At 33.5% G+C, this 17851-nt stretch overlaps 1 protein-coding gene and 1 long non-coding RNA gene across 2 annotated transcripts in view; one reads left to right on the top strand and one right to left on the bottom strand.

Moving 5' to 3' along the window:
• The window catches only part of LOC123691589 (phosphatidylinositol 4-phosphate 3-kinase C2 domain-containing subunit alpha), a 33333-nt gene extending 16878 nt beyond the window's left edge, over positions 1-16455 (bottom strand). The window contains exons 1-14 of the mRNA XM_045636044.1: positions 16094-16455; positions 14375-14504; positions 13791-13916; positions 13146-13680; positions 12416-12548; positions 11329-11525; positions 10689-10779; positions 7816-7959; positions 7235-7323; positions 6697-6934; positions 5720-5892; positions 4060-4267; positions 2999-3203; positions 219-425 (exon numbers count right to left, since the gene is read on the bottom strand). Coding sequence (XP_045492000.1) covers positions 219-425; positions 2999-3203; positions 4060-4267; positions 5720-5892; positions 6697-6934; positions 7235-7323; positions 7816-7959; positions 10689-10779; positions 11329-11525; positions 12416-12548; positions 13146-13680; positions 13791-13916; positions 14375-14504; positions 16094-16205 — 2588 coding nt within the window. The 5' untranslated portion in view covers positions 16206-16455. The remainder of the gene's footprint in view (positions 1-218; positions 426-2998; positions 3204-4059; positions 4268-5719; positions 5893-6696; positions 6935-7234; positions 7324-7815; positions 7960-10688; positions 10780-11328; positions 11526-12415; positions 12549-13145; positions 13681-13790; positions 13917-14374; positions 14505-16093) is intronic.
• LOC123691590 lies at positions 1846-2303 on the top strand. Its single transcript, XR_006751424.1, has 2 exons — positions 1846-2055; positions 2131-2303. It is a non-coding gene; the product is annotated as an uncharacterized LOC123691590 (long non-coding RNA).
• Positions 16456-17851: the final 1396 nt, after the last annotated feature.

The following is a 17851-nucleotide window of genomic DNA, read 5'->3' as shown; positions in this document are numbered from 1 at the left end:
GAGTGTCTCTTTTTAGGTAAAATGCATGTTTTTCACACTTTAAATTGAGGAGAACTACTATTTCTGGTAATTTAATCTATAATAGTTTTTGGGTGTCAGTTATTCTTATCTTAATACTCTATGCCCGATAATAAAAATTTTATAGGAAGTACTCTTAATTTCTTATACTTACTCACTATACTACTTCATGTTTTTCCTTTTCTTTAACCCTGACTTACCCATCATAATCAAACATCTGTACCGCCGCCCAGCCAAGCTCGTGTTGCTCGAACTGCACATCACCATCAGCTGCGCCATGTTGCCCATCTTCAGTAGGTTCAGTGTTGCTAGCGTCATGTTCTTTACGTTCCGTGCGCCCATATAGAGTTAGTACTAAACGCGCTTCGCGTGGAAGCGTGTGGATCGGCATGTCTTCCATGTTTATCCTGAAGAGAAGTAATAATAATTTGCTTTAATCATCGTCATCATCAGCCTCTACACTTTTTTACGTACTGGTCTGGTTTAGTAACATATAGCACTATAAACTTTAATTTGAATGCGAGTAGAAACCTAAGAATTGAGCCACTACTGATTTTTTTTTATCAAATCAAGTGAAATTAGATTATAGACCGGGATCCCTCGCCCTTTTTCGTAAGTGATTACTAACAAGCTAAATTTTCGTCAGTAGCTTCATTTTGACGAGACGCCCAACATTAGCTAGTACAAAAATTTCGTAAGTGGTAGCTAACAGGGGTAATGAGAACATAATTTGTTGATTTAGTGGTTATCAAAAATTCATTACTAACTGGTTTTTTTATTTATAATTCTTATAATAATAATCTAAATTAGCCGAAAAAATATTTGTCCTACAAAATGCTAGGTTTGATCAACGAGGTCCCATTTTTGCAACATGTACTATTTACGAGGTCATGAAAAATTATTACTAACCAGCTGATTTTTTTTTTGTTGGTTAGTTAATAATTATATAATTTAACGCCCACATTGTCCTACACATTACGTGGAACGTTTTTCTAGTCCGACACTCTTAGGTTGTAGTACAAATACTAGATGTAAAAATAATTAGTATCAAGTTGAAACTTCGTGAGTAGCTTCGTTTCAATGAGACGCCCAAGAATTTCCTTTACGAAAATGCTCGATTGTGGTAGCTAACAGGGGTAATGAGGACATAATTTGTTGATTTAGTGGTTATCAAAAATTTATTACTAACTGGTTTTTTAATTTATAATTCTTATAATAATAATCTAAAGTAGCCGAAAAAATATTTGTCCTACAAAATGCTAGGTTTGATCAACGAGGTCCCATTTTTGCAACATGTACTATTTACGAGGTCATGAAAAATTATTACTAACCAGCTGATTTTTTTTTGTTGGTTAGTTAATAATTATATAATTTAACGCCCACATCGTCCTACAAATTGCATGGTATATTTTGCTGATCCTCCAATGGAATTTGAAATTCATAACAATAAAAATCTATTCATTCTGTACATTTTTCTATTGGAGTTTAGTTATATTAGTACGCATGCGCGCGATGCTGCGTACTAGTCCAGGAGGAATCGGCGCATGAGTACCGAAAACTATTCCACCTCAATTTTTTTACGTGATCCTCTTCAAATTGCCCTACTATTAAAAACACAACAATTAAAAAACAGATATAAACAATGAAATTTTCTTAAATCTCTATTAACAATATTATTAACTATTGTATAGAGAATTGAAAAAAAAATATTACTTAAATATATTATTTTTTTTTTAAATATATTTTTCATGGGTCGAAAGTACCCAAATTTGAGATTTTTCAAACCTTAAAAAATTCATATCTTTGAAAATATTAACTTTATCGTGAAAAGTAATTGGACCTTTTTTATTGGTATTTCGATAAAAAATATAAAAAAAATTGTCCGGTTGAAAAATAACAATTCCTTGCAATTGTTTAAACAATTTCGGTTTAAACAATATGGCACCGGGTTGACAATAATTGATGGTAAATACGAGTATTATTGGTTTGATGGTCCTCAAAGCCCATCCTTTGAAGAATTATCTTCTCAATTGCAAGGTACCCTATTAATATTATTGAAATTTGGTTTTTAATTTTTCGGCGACATTAATTAATTTTTTCATATTATTACAGATTTAGATACCACGGAAGATCAGAATGAAGAAGATACTGATGAAGATGAGGAGAGTGATGCCAGTAGTGAGGATGAATGTTTTTCTGATGAGTCAGATGAAAATTAATTACTTTTTTATATAAAAATATCTACTTTTTCATGTATGTTACATAATAAAGTTGATTTATTTCAATAAATATATTTTCACTTTACCTCATGTTGCACATAGGAAAAAGGAAAATTACGATTATTGTAGGACTACGGATGCATACCAGTTTTTTTGTAGGACATTGTTTTATTCGGATAAAAAACACACTAATGTATCACGTGATACTTTTGTCCTACAGTTACTAATAAAAAAAATGGTCCTGTGGTATGGACAACCTAAGAGTGTCGGACTAGAAAAACGTTCCACGTAATGTGTAGGACAATGTGGGCGTTAAATTATATAATTATTAACTAACCAACAAAAAAAAATCAGCTGGTTAGTAATAATTTTTCATGACCTCGTAAATAGTACATGTTGCAAAAATGGGACCTCGTTGATCAAACCTAGCATTTTGTAGGACAAATATTTTTTCGGCTAATTTAGATTATTATTATAAGAATTATAAATAAAAAAACCAGTTAGTAATGAATTTTTGATAACCACTAAATCAACAAGTTATGTTCTCATTACCCCTGTTAGCTACCACTTACGAAATTTTTGTACTAGCTAATGTTGGGCGTCTCGTCAAAATGAAGCTACTGACGAAAAATTAGCTTGTTAGTAATCACTTACGAAAAAGGGCGAGGGATCCCGGTCTATTAGATATAACAGAAATTATGGAACAATAGCTTTTTTTTTTGTCTGTTGTTATTACATTTTAAAAATCATTAATTATATACCATATATCAAATATAATCCTAGGATAGAATCCACCGCTTTCAATTCTCGACGTATGCGTTAGATGTAGCGTCTTCAACGGCCTCGTTCCGTAGTATATTTGAGCGTGGAACAGAAACTCGTCGTGGTTCCAACACATTGGCAAATTGTGGACCGCCTCGATGCAGAATAGCACCGTTTCGGTTATAGTGTGTGCTGGTACCGCTTCTGTTGAAAAAAAAATACAGTTTAAATCACATTGAATAGCTAAAAAAAAACAATGGTTATTAGATTCAGAAACTCATCGATAAAAATAGAGCATGATCTATAGACAAATATGATGACAAACATGATCTATAGAATAGACAAATTCAAATTGGTAATTTTCGACGAGAAGATGTTTGAGCACAGAATAGTAAGAACAAATAGAAGTGTGATGTGGGCGTGGCCCACGTGTCACTAGTAAGGTAAGATCACCTAACTTGCTCTCAGTTGTGCGCAGAAAAATTTTCGAGTCGATTGTCAGCTGTCAAACCTTTTTTCCATATTCATTCATTGATTAGGACGTGTTGTTCGGTATTAGAGTGGAAAAATGATAGCAGACGAAATAATATCAGCAAAGGAGGCATTTCATTCCATCAGGAAATTTTATATAAGTCAGGTAAATTTCTAAAAGACAGGAAAATTTGTATACGTCAGGAAAATTTATCTTTGTCGGGAAAATAAGTAAGGAAAATTTCTATAAGGCAGGAAAATTTCGATAAGTCAGGAAAATTTCACTTTTTCGGGAAGATTTCTATTAGAAAGGAAAATTTGCATAAGTATGTCAGATAACTTACAATATAATATATAATATACCCTAACTGAAGGTAAATTTACATTAATGAAAAAACTCACTAGCTGGATCTTGCAGTAGTATAGGCGAGTCACGTAAACGGAAGTCCAATAGATGCGATCTCGTATAAAATGCTAACAACTCTTGCAACGCGTCACGCACACGTGCGCACTTTTGTTAGAGCGTTTTTCGAACGTACTATTAACGCACAATATGAGCCCTACTGAAGCTAAATTAATAAAAACTTACTAGCTGGATCTGGCAGTAGTATAGGCGAGTCACGTAAACGGAAGTCCAATAGATGCGTCCGTGTATACAATGCTAACAACCCTCGCACTGCATCTCGCACACGTGCACATTGTTGCGCTAGAGTTTCTCGAACGTTCGCTGCGCGTACTGATACTGAACAGTATGGGCCATTGTCCGATTGGATCTCGGGACGGACTGCGCCTGTTACCTGTGAAAATAATTTAAGTAAGATTTATAATTCGTAAAAAAAATTGAAAGGAGAATGCCCATGAAAGTATGGACCACAGTATAGTGTTGCGTCAATGCCAGAGTGGTTTTGGAGGGTTCTTCGATATTCAAAAGATTTTTACTAATTGATTTTTTTGTGATAAAAACAGGGGTTTTCAAGATATTGAGAAAAATGTGAATTAACCTCGAAACTTAAATAAACCCGATTTAGTTAGGTTTATGTGTGATTTAGGTAGTATTTTATCGTCTGAAGGTTATTTTTCGTTTAACATATTTAATCTATGCGTAGAGCTTTAAATGCTTTCAGACAAAGTCTATCTGTTCATCGGCTAGTGTAGGTAGGCACCAGAAATCTTCCGGGACGGATTTCAAGAAAACCTAAATATAGGTACCTATACTTAAAAAATGCCAATTGAGTTTTTATTCGGTTTACATGTTGTTGTTGTTGTTGTTGTTTGAATCATTTTTTCACTACATATTCGAAGAAAGAAACAAATAAGAAATAACTGGTTACCTACCAAGCTATGTCATAATAATATTTTTTTTTATATATACATATTTATATTATTTTACTTCACTTATCTATATCTTTGTTAAAACAACCTACAGTGTATAAACAATACCTTAAAGAGTGATTTTATGTTAATTGATTTTTTTAGTAATTCAATGAAAACAATTCGATATTAATACATTTAGCTATTTACCATAGTAAATGTCATAATAGTTACCGCTTGGTTACCGTGGTAACCGGTAATGGATACTAAATCTATGGTAACGGATCTAAACAATTACATGTCTTATTAGATTTTACAAAACATTCCCTGATCGAAATATATTTTCCGATAGTAAGAAGGCCTCTAAATTGCCGAGATTTTTTTTAATAGTATTTTTATCTTGATATATGAGAAAAACCTGTACTAAAAATGTAAACGGTAATGGACACAAGATGGACACTAAATCTATAATAACGGATCTAAACAATTACATGTCTTATTAGATTTTACAAAACATTCCCTGTTCAAAATATATTTTCCGATGGTAAGAAGGCCTCTAAATTGCCGAGATTTTTTTAATAGTATTGTTGTCTTGATGCATGAGAAAAACCAGTACCAAAAATGGGCATTCTCCTTTTAAAAAGTTTTTGGACGTTATAACTTTATTAACAAAAAATAGACATTGAACTTTCTTCAATTGCGCAACAACAAATTGAAGTAAAAATTCAACACCAAACTTGTATTCAACTTTATTTTCAATTCGGATATCATTAGGGATCAAATTTACCACTTGCTGATTAATTATGTAATATATTGTATATTTGACAGTTTTGACAAGAAGTTGCATGTGTTATTTTCAATTTTAACTCAATCACATCTTGTTCTTTACTTACAATATCACTCCTATTACTACAATAATAATAAATACTCCCACTGACCTGTGCAGTACAAGCCTGCGCGAACGCATTGAGCGTGTGCGTGACGTGTAACGTTTCCACGCCGCCCGCGAGCGCACAGATCGCCTTCACCGCTTGGAACACGCCGTTCGGTGAACAGCAGCCTTCTGCTCCTACCACGCCTATGGCACGGGATAATTCGCCTTCTAGCGTTTCTGTAACATATTTTTGAATTGAAACTTCTTTAGGCGCGTTGAGAGTAAAATTTTAAGGCAATACAGTCACGTCATGGAGTTAGGCGACGATTTTGATATCTTTAATTAACATTAACATTCTAAACACCTTTAGATTACAATCTCGCGAGTTATATTTTTTTACAATCTTACAGCGACATGTCTGTTTATAGATATTGTAATTTACGGTTTTAACGATCTTCCAGCGACATATCTTGCCCTCCCGAAGATCCGAACGAATTATGGAAGGCGAACGGCAACATACGAGGGAGCACGTTTCTATAACGGATTGCCAAGCAAATTAAAAAGTGTAAACTCATTCATTGTATTCAAAAAACAATTAGCGAAACACATCCTGGAAGACCACACGCTCAAACTTTGAATGCAATGAATGAGTACCTAACCTAAACTTATGTTTATAGTATGTAACTTACTCTAAATTTTTAACTAACGAATGATATTTTTTATAAATACCTATGTTTAAAATTTAAGTTTCTCATGTAAGTGACTTAATGTCTTAATGGGAATAAATGTCTTTAAACCTAAACCTAAACCTATCCATTTATCTTCCAACACATGCACTTGGCACAGTATATTATCGTTTGTAATTTTTAGTACACGAACAATTCATAATTGATCCGCTTATTTACTTAATCTACTCAGAACGATAACAAATTAATTAACCCATTGAGCCCCAAGCGGCCCGATCCCGGTCCCATACACAATAGATTTTCTATTGTGTCTGTGGTTCCGGGGCCTGAATTATTAAGCCGTTTTGTAACTCACCTAACAATATAGACAGATTGTCGAAACTCAGCGTCTGTGTGGCTCCCTGTACTGGCATTAGATCATCCAATGTCAAATGAGCATCTCTAGCATCATCAACATCCGTCCTAGCAAGTGAAGTATCCCTCCCTTCGTGTAGACACAAACGCACATCTTTTTCTAGCCGAACACATTCGCGAATGTAGTCGTATTCGCTGAGCGAACTGCCCGGTGTTAGGTACTCTTTCGCACCCCATACCTGGCAATAAGGGGATATTTTAGTAATATATTGTCTTTGTACAGTTTTTATAGGATAGAATGTTCTAGAATTCTTACACTTATATCTTCTTTAGCATTGTAACTGACAAAAAATGTTAGTGATGCATATTTTTTGCTTGCTTGGTTCACAGATTTTTGTTATTTTTTACGTTTCAAGTGTTTTAAGATCATATTTGATAGTTAATTTAGTGAATTTTACAATGCATTTAAGATAAACCTTCACGTGTATTGTAACAGAAATTGATAAATCGTTAATTTTAACTAATGATTTTATACTCACCCTTAGCATGTAACCGGACATGTCATCTCTAATGTCTTCATCGAGTGAGCATACCACAGTTAATATAACATGTTCAACAGTAGACTCAACTGAAAAAGAAATCATAAATACCCTAAATTGAAAAAAAAATTACATATTCGTCGAAGGCTATTAAAAATATAACTTTTTAATAGCCTTCGACGAAAAATATAACTTTTTAAAAGCTTTTTAATAGCATATCTATAATATAGAATAAATAATGTAGATTCAACGTGATAAAAAAAATGTGTGCGTGTACTAGTGTACACACGTAAGAAGTGAAACTTCTGTATGACCTTATTTTTCAAAAAATAATTTACTATATGCAACTTTACAGAAATATGTACGTCGAATCACGCGTGGTAGGGATAAGAAAAAGATGGCGCGTAACAGAAAAATTTCACGCGTAACGAAAAAATTTTACATTAAATTTTTTTCCAACCCCTATAGGTACAGAAGTTTCACTTCAAAAATCTCACGTACATGCATATTACTCATTTTAATTTTTATATAATTCATGGTTCATATTATGTAAAAATATCTTTTATAACTGAAGAACATACCATCAGAAGTGAAAGTGATAGGCTCGTCAGTGTGCGAGTTATGGACTAGAATCTTTATACTCGTGTTGGGTGGATATTTGCCGCCCGACCGCGCCGCTATTACATGCCCGGGGTTCGACTTTTCGTCCGTATATGTGAACTTTTCTGAAAATAACATGTAACAATTAATTATGTATTATTCTCAAACATCTTTATAAAGCAGAATATCTAAAAATAGATGTGAAAAAAGGAAGTAAAATAATGTTCCTAAATGTACTTTTGCACGCCTCATAAGCGAAGCGTTGAGGTGGGTACTACTGTCACTTCGCGCAAAACATCTGATTTTTCAAACTTAAAATGTCTTTATGTATCATACATTGCACTTGTAAGATAATACATACACACACATATTAAGAAAAAAACACTATTTTTAACATTCATGATATTTTTGATGTCATTTTTGTTATTTAAACTAGTAAAACAGTTTAAAAAAGTTCTGTCTTGGACGTCCGTGTGTCTGTATGTGCGGAGGATTTTCTTGTTAACACGATAGCGACCGAAATACTTTACTAATCGAGTCTTTTTTTTTCTCTTACGCTTGAGTATGCTCAGGAATAGAACCCTTTCATTTTTCAGGGTCTGATTCGATGTGGTTTAATTGTTATTAAATAAACAAAAAAAATATCGACTTTTTTTTTTTATAGTGTACTCAAAATTCACCATTATAAACTCGATTCTTTATACTATAAGCCAAGGTTTAAAAAAATAAGTTGGTAGTCAGTCCCTTAAACCTGCGCAGTTTCACATCTAGGTGGGGCCACAAGAAAAATAGCTCAATTATTACGGTACCGCTTTCTTTACTTTACAAATGTTTTATTTTATTTCTTTTTTATATTTATAGTCACGTACTCTTTATAAATAATCAATTTTATTGTAAAGGATGAGATTATGAGGCGTGCACTTTTGGATTTTCCAAACTATTTTATAATGAACTACCACCACAAAAAAGCTGTTTTTTTGACTCATTTGAATAATTATTTTTCCCTTGTATTTGAATAGCTGTCATCTCGGATGCATGCAATACTGATTCAGCAGTTAACTAATTGAAATGTTACCGTATCACTTTACGATAAGGTTCAATTTGGATTATAGAACATTTGATAACAATTAAATTCAAACAAAAAAAAATATAAGAAGCAAAGTGTATGTGCTTTATCTATTGTAGTAGTTTAAGGCCGTGTACGCGGTCCGTGCGCTGTTTGGCTCAAATATGTGATTTTTCAAACCAGATTGTCCATCAACCACTTATCTTACAAACATATGAATTACTAATAATTTTAGGAAGAGTTTTTTTCAATTAATACAGTATTTGTGAATACCATCAAGATAACTGAGCCGATGATTACTTGATTTCGCTTTTAGTGTCAATTTCGAAGCTAAAAATATCTGAAATCGCTGACAGATCTAACACACAATTTTTTTTAACTAACTGCAAAAATCCTTATTAAAATAGTTAGTTAAAGATTTTTTAATTTTGGACTCCTAACTTACGAAATTAAAATCCGAACAATGTGAATTTTTTTAGAAATTATAGTCGACAAAATGATTATTTTCACCAAGATATTTGACTTAGTTTAATATAATTTTTACATATTGCAATAAAAGAACGTCTTACTTATAAGATAAAATTTAAAAAATCAACTAAGGTACCTCTATTATTTTTCTACAATTTTTTTTAAAGTACTATAAAACACTGCGCGCGACCCGATTAAAATCAGTCGGCAGCGAGCCTTTCCAGAGAGAGGACATGTTGCTCGGCGCTCTCCTGTGGACTTGTGCTGTTCATAGTAAAAGGATAGCGCAAGCCGCGATCTATCGTAATAGATCGCGGAGATTTTGACTTGCGTTAAATTGAATAAGCCCTCTTAAGGCTAAGCGCGCACCACGATTTTAATTTTTGCGACACGATTTCAAAATCGCGCTGTAGAAAATCGCAGAGAGTACGGTGCGCGCACAGCGATAATTTAATAGTGATACTTACTCACTTTCATCATGGATTTCGTACAAGTTGCTTGTCTTTATTTACTACTTTGGAGGATAAGAAAAAAAAATTCGTCAATATTGGACTCATCCTTTTACAGCAGATAGAAATGTCAAAGGTTTCTTTTATCCATACTAATATTATAAATGCGAAAGTAACTCTGTCTGTCTGTAAATATGGTATAGAGATATTTTGATACCCGAGAAAGGACATAGGATCGGTTTTATCCCGGAAATCCCACGGGAACGGGAACTATGCGGGTTTTTCTTTGACTGCGCGGGCGATTCCGCGGGTGGAAAGCTAGTCAGAAATACAATGAACTTCGGATGTATCCCAAAAAAGTCTTTGGCTATTATAGAATGAAAATTCCGCCAAAAGGCCGCCCTTTGTGCTTTTTTATTATTGTAACCTTTATGTATATTTTGTTTCTTGCACAATATAGTGTTAAATAATTAAATAAATAAATTCAAACTTTTGACAGATTACTGAGTTTATGTTTACCAAACAGTACCTATACCACTACGATGTTTACTATTGGACAGACGAAACACAAGTGAAGTGCCGGCCGGGCCCGAGTGTGCGATTTTATCATCGCAGTGCGCGCGGTACCATAGAATTTCATGTTCTGCATTTCATTTTGGCGACAATCGCGTCGCGAGCAGTCGCAGCAAAATGTGACAAATCACAATTTTAAAATCGCTGCGATTATTTAATCGCATGTGCGCGCATTCTCATAGTAACTCATACGTTGTATTTCTGCGATAAAATAATCACGCTGCATAAAATCGTGGTGCGCGCTTAGCCTAACAAAGGTTTTAATAATAAATAATAATTTATAAATAGAATTACTCACTTCTGACGTCGAGGACCATTTGCAGAAAGGCTTTGTGCTCGCTATCGTAATTCCTTGTTCGTATTTTCTCTATACAGTCGTAGAGTTTATTCTGTAACAAATTACATGTTACTCATATTATTTTTGATAAGACCTTGAAATTAAATGGATATATGCTTTGTAGTAAAACTTTACATAATTTATTATTTTTTTCCCTAACGTTTCATCAAAAATACGCCGTCATTCTTGATACTATTAATCTTGAAAATAAATATACACATTAAAGTAAATATTTCATACTAGATATACCACGCTGCTAGCAATACTGGCTGCGTTAATATTTGTCCACGGCATAATATTTTATATATTTTTTGGTTTTTATGGCATTCAAATGCTTTATAAATATAAATTTATAAAGAATAGAAAAAATTCGATCACGAGGCGGGACTCGAGCCCGCATCCTTCGCGCCATTCCGGGGCGGATGCCTCACCAACTCAGCCACTCTTGACCCGCCTGAGCAATCGAATGAATCGAATAGATGGCGCGCGGTGTGTCCCTTAAGACACATAAAACTGAAGGAATAGATTAAAAGTCTCTGCCATACATTATTTTCCCTTATTCCTATAAATCTCTCTATATATATATTTTATAACAACTCACGGTAGTCTGTCGCTTAGCAACCGCCGGCACGCTAGGTATCGTCTTCGGCGGTGGAGATGGCAACACTGGGCCTTCTTTCCGCACTGTACCATATATTGGCGCTTCTCGTAATTCTGTCTCTCCATAGAGGAAGTCAAGCGGATCGTAGTCCTCGTACACGCTGCGTACGCTTGAGTTCTCGCTACCTACTGCGTACTCTGGGGTGCACATAAGGGAGTATTAGTAAAAATATAAAAAAATATGTAAAGGTACATAATAATCTATTACACATCTTTTAATTTAAATATTGATAATCCAACATAAAATTAAAAACGACAATCAAATTAAAACTGACACAATTTACAAAAAATAAATACGATAGTTTTTTGTGTTGATTTTTCATATCTCCCTTGTCAAAATACACATTTTATACCCAGTTCAATTTAAATCCCATACAAAAATAACATAGAATTGATGATCAAAACCAACTTTTAATGAAAATAATATTAATACACTACAATATGGTTCATGAGTCTACAGTATCAGTAAATACATTTAAAACGATACACATTTTATTTACATATGAGCAATTTCACCCAGTTATAGAACACCCATGAAAGTGAAGTCTAAAGTGATACTAATAAAAACCAAACTAAAACATTTATATCATGCTACACTCACATTGAGATTGATGGTTCAACTGTAAATATTAAAGTGTTAAGTGCGTTTGTGGCGGCAAATACAAAGTTAATTTTAATAACAAGTAAAATAGTCGATTTGAAAGAAATGTATGATATCAAAGAAAGATACAACTGAAAAGAGAAATATAAAAATTAGACATTAATAATACTTAATCATTAATATCTCCAATATTTTGAAAACAAAACGATCTCGTAGAAAAATTGTAGACTACTGCAATAAGACTTTTTTCAATTAATAAATTTTATAGAAAAAAAATTGCTTAAAAAAATAACATAGATTATGAAATATAAGAAACAGAGAGCAACATCTAAACCGCTCATACAAATAAGAGAAAAAACTTAAAAAAAAAATAAAAAAAAAACATTTGCCGCCACACCCACACGGTATGGTAGATGATCCCACTCACCCGACTGATCAGTTAAAAGCGGGTCAAACGCCTCCAACACACTGACTCTTACGCTACCTTGCGGCTTGCGTCCGAAGTCGATCAGATTGCTGCTCTTTGGCAGGCTCGCTACGGTATCTGCTGACTCGTTTGACTGTAATAGCCATCATTTAAATTAATATTATTACTAAATATTTGAAGGAAAAATCAATAGCGAAGTAAATCAATTAACTAATAAGAAAAAAAATCTAACTCATAATAGTGGCTAAAAGTGACGTAAAGTTCCTAATTTATGACTTCATAAACTTGTAATGTATGATTTTTACCCATTGTGCTAAGAAGGAAGAACTATTAAGAATATATCCAATTAATTATGGTAATAAATACCCCAAAAACTCAAGTTATTTTTCTCCTAGACTAAAATACAGATGTTTAGCATAAATTATTGGCATTGCGGCCTCGGAAAATTACATTGTTAGAAACTATATAATTTTAAAATTGAACTACAATAAAACTTGTTTTGATTGATACTTTAATACGCATTAATAAAGCATATCAAAAGAATATGACTTTCTAATTTTACTGATAACTGATCTGATGTTATCCACATGTGATGTTTTAGTATGCGATGTATTTAATAGCGCAAATGTTGTCAACAATTGCGTGCTACAATCGCAATCTTATCACACAAATATCGGTCAAACATAATTTTTATCACGACAAAAAAAAGCTATGTGAAAGAGATACTCACTTCGACGCTAACTTCAGACGATTTCCGAGACTTGGGTTCCACTTTTGGCTCGATCTTTACAACTTGTGTTATGTTATTGTTGTCGACTTTTTCTGGTTTAGTTTGTGCTGTATTTTGTGGCATAGTTGGGTATGTGTGCAGTTGATTCAACTGAGGGTAAATAGTTGCTGGCCGAGTCGGCCTCGATATCATATTTGTTGTATTGTAGTTGTAATGCGATTGTGGTGGATATGGAATGTAGGGAGATGGTGTGGCCATTCTAGTTTGGGAATATGGTATCGAAGGAGCGTACATAGGAGGCTGTGTGTATGGAGGAGGATGTTCTTGTCCAGCTGGGTAGTACTGATAATTGGGCATAGGATGTGGCATAACATATGGCGAGGGAGGATATGGTGGCATTTGCATATATGGAGGAGGGTAGTTGTAAGGATATTGTGGGCCATAATTGTAGCCGGGTCTTTGGTTATACTGGTTGTTCATTGTAGTTGATGGATCTGGTGTGCTTATCGTGAGTTCTTCAGTCTGTGTGCCCAGTCTGAAAGGAAGATTTATGATATTAGAACATATTTAAATGGGTTTAATATAATCAATTAAAATACAGCGTAAGTATCTATGAATATACTTAATCAAATATTTCATAATTACTTGGATATCTGATCGATGTATTCTTTGAGGGAAGTATGGGAATCTTTTGGCGCACTCTTGCTGGTCGGACTAGCGAATGATATCAAGTCACTTGTTTCCAAGCGTGTTGGACTAGTTCCTGTCGACCTGAAAAATAAACGCAATATATTGATACAGTATACATCATATAGATATATAAATTAACTAGCTTACCGCCCGCGGCTTCGCCCGCTTTCTCTAAAACGATTTGAGATTTAAACTATCCTATCTCTCAAGTTGGATCGAACTGCACATGGTGTGCGAATATTATTATAATCGGTTAAGTGGTTTAGGAGTCCATTGAGGACAAACATTGTGACACGAGATTTATATATATTAAGATTATGATAAACTATAAATCAATCACACAGAATGTTTAATAGTAATTTTTTCTTAAAAATCGTCCAGATAGATTACTCATAATTCTTCTTTATTTATATAACAGAGTGAAAATAGAAAATCAAACTTTTAATCTAATCATATCTACTGTAAACAATCAGGCTATCATTTCTTTATTGACACATTTATAACCAAAGTATTAGATATCTGCCTAGATCTAAACATACCGTGAAGTCTCAGAGCTATTAGCTCTGCGAGGCGGTTTTCTCGGCGGCGGAGGCAATGCTGGCGGTGGCCCGTCGGTTTCCTCTTTGCGTCGTACACTACTGCCACCTGTATCTCGTCCATTATCTACACCTAGCGTCGAACAAACCAATCATCATCAAGTGATATAGTATATTATGATTATTTTTATCAATTCATTGAGATAAGAATAGTATAAAGATTGGATTTAGTTTGTGTTCGGATTTCAAACAATATGGACGGTTGGATATAAGAAACAACTTAATTTTAGTGATAACACTACAAATGTGTTTTTTAATGAATAATTGTATTTAAATGTATTTGCATTGTCTATTTGAATTTTAATTAAGGAAAACAAATGTTTTTGTGTGAAAATATTATATATTCATTTGTAATTATTGCTTATATATGACATTTTTTCATGTAAATTGCAATGTTTTACTTTTATGTAACTACAATAAAGTATAATATTCTGATCTTTCATTCATTATTATTAATTTCTGTAATAACTTATAATATGCTATAAATTAACACACGCTGCTAGATATTTTTTATTATATTTTACTACTAATTGTGCTATTGTTATTTCAAATTAAGGTTAAATTCATTAAGATTTTGTCAAATACTCAATAAATTATTATAAAGATATATCCACATATTGTATATAGAATATTCTATAAATAGAAGAATAATCTAGATTACTTTATTTGTGTATAAAGACGATGTTTAACCCAAATACAGATTCATATAATGTGCGGTAAACTGGTCAACGCCCCTTACTTCCTTTCAAATTGATAGCCTTGTTATCAATTATTGTAATATGCTCAATTGACTTTATTTCAACAAGACTTATTAAAATATAACAAACGTTGAGATCATCAGAGATATTCCTTTGTGTGAAATTAAATTTATATAATTTTTCCTAACATATAAGTATGAAGTATACATCTACTGATACACACAATTGTTTTTAAGGATTTGGTTACAAACTGTGACATGAGAATTTTATATATTCAAAAATACTGATTCTTATAATTGAGTCAAAGACCATAACATACTGGCATGCACATATTTGTTTACTGATAAACATTATTTATTTGGGCAAAATGCAACTACAGTTTCTTGCTCGCTTCTATTCTATATTCTATTCTATATATCTATATTCTATGTAAAAACTGTTTCCGGAACCAGTGTTAAATAATTATACCTGTATTTTGACAATTAAAGTTTAAATTAAAATAAACATGTTCCCAAGGAAAGTCTTGTTGAATAAATAAATGAGATCGGTAAATATTTTTGGACGCAGACAGTTTTATGTGCACAACTCATAACATATTATCTGAACATCTTGACTTTCCATCACTGATCCATCACTTTACAAACCCCTTTCAGCTTACAAAGTGATGTAAAGAAATATTTTTTCAAATAAATTATCATTATTCTTCTTCTTCTCTCTCTCTTAATTAATAATTCTTAAATTCCCAATCCTAGTTAATAATTATTAATTATGATTTTATACAATGTTAACACTTTGTCCAAGACAATAACAAGATTTGAACTTAATGAACTGGATGTTCAGAAAAATTGATACAAATAAAATTTTAAAAGAGAAATTTAATCTTTCTAGATCATAAAAAAATTCTTAACGAAGGTCTTCCTCGTATCATCTTATCTTAAATAGTAAACAAAATTACGTCAGTTACCTGAAGTAGCTAACTGCTTCTGCCTTCGAAACTGTTCCAATGCCAGACTTTCTAAACTTAAAGCCTGAGCCTTTTCTAAATCCTCTTGGAACTGAAGATCGTACTCAGACATTTTAAATTATTTTTCTTTGTATACCTAAGATGTATAATTCTGCTTCATTGGCGTGAGAAAAGTTTATATTGAACGTTCTAATTTATTTGTTGTTTCGGCACTAACACTACACGATAGTGAACAAAGAAACTGCTTCCATTGCACTCGATTTATTTCTTTGTGCAAGTACCTTACCAAATATAACTTTTTGATTCTGTTTTATTTATTTTAATTTTCAGGACATGATAAAATACAAATACAACAATTTCGTTCTGCTTCAGATAAATGTCAAGTGTAGCTGTCAAATTCATTCCAAATCACAGATGTCTGATTTCAGAATTAATAAGTTAAAAATGTAACAGATTAAAAAAATCTAACTACAATTATTTATATCATTTTTTGATATGAAGAAAAATTATCATAAAATCGAAAATCACTTGCACAGAACAGTAAGAACATAATAGAAGTGCGATGTGGGCGTGGCCCACGTGTCACTAGTAAGGTAAGATTTATGGGTACCATTCACAGGCGCACCCATCCGCTGGATTTGTAGCTGGCGACAAGTCCGCGGACCAATCTGCGTGTGTATGTGTAGTTGTGCGCGGCTCGTGGCTCGGCGCGGGCTCGCCGCCTGGAGACGCGAGCGCCGCGCCGCACCCGAGCCGCGCCGGACAAATCCGTACGTGTGTGTGCGCGCGCGTATTTGTCGGTGAACTTGTCAGTCATTCGCCATATACATAATTAATTTTATAAATAACTAGCTTTCCACCCGCAGCTTCGCCCGCTCAGTCAAAGAAAAACCCGCATAGTTCCCGTTCCCGTGGGATTGCCGGGATAAAACCTATCCTATTTCCCGGGGTAAAAAGTAGCCTGTCCTTTAACGGGTATCAAAATATCTCTATACCAAATTTCATGCAAATTGCTTCAGTAGTTAAGGCGTGATTGAGTAACAGACAGGCAGACAGAGTTATTTTCGCATTTATAATATTAGTATGGATTAAAAGAATTCATAAATCACAACGCATTTATTTATTTATGGTGGATAACAGATTTCGATTTTTAGAGTAACGTCTCTAGTAAGTATTTAAAAAGAAAAAAGGTTCAGTTCTTTAAATCAGAAAATGTTTATTATGTTAAGAATGGTTTATTAGTAAAATCAAATATAAAAATTACTCGTATCGGTCATTATTATTATAAACATATTATTTTAATTGAAAAAAGTTAAACAAATGTGTTCGTTCGTTCTTTTTTTCTTCGTTGTTTCAGCTATTCCTTTGCGCACACGAGCTTTTTTTTCTGCGTTAAAAATATTGCACCGACTACTAGAGCCAGAGAGCTTTTTTTCGTGGTAGGGTAGATACGTGCGAGGCTCACCAAAGTTCACAGTCAACTGGACTTCAACTCGGCGCTCGTGTAGTGTGTGGGCGATGACGGATTTGTCCACGGATTGGTACGGCTCGGGGCTCGGCTCGCGGTGCGTGTAGTGAATGCCGGGCTTTAGGGTAAGATCACCTAACTCGCTCTCAGTTGTGCGCAGAAAAATATTCGAGTCGGTTGTCAACTGTCAAACCTTATTTCCATATTTATTCATTATTTAGAGCGTGTTGTTCGGTATTAGAGTGGAAAAATGATAGCAGACGAAATAATATCAGCAATCGAGGCATTTC

This window comes from Colias croceus, chromosome 5, assembly GCF_905220415.1.
Source record: "Colias croceus chromosome 5, ilColCroc2.1".
NCBI classification, from domain to species: Eukaryota; Metazoa; Arthropoda; class Insecta; order Lepidoptera; family Pieridae; genus Colias; species Colias croceus.
This window is presented reverse-complemented; position numbering and strand designations above follow the sequence as displayed.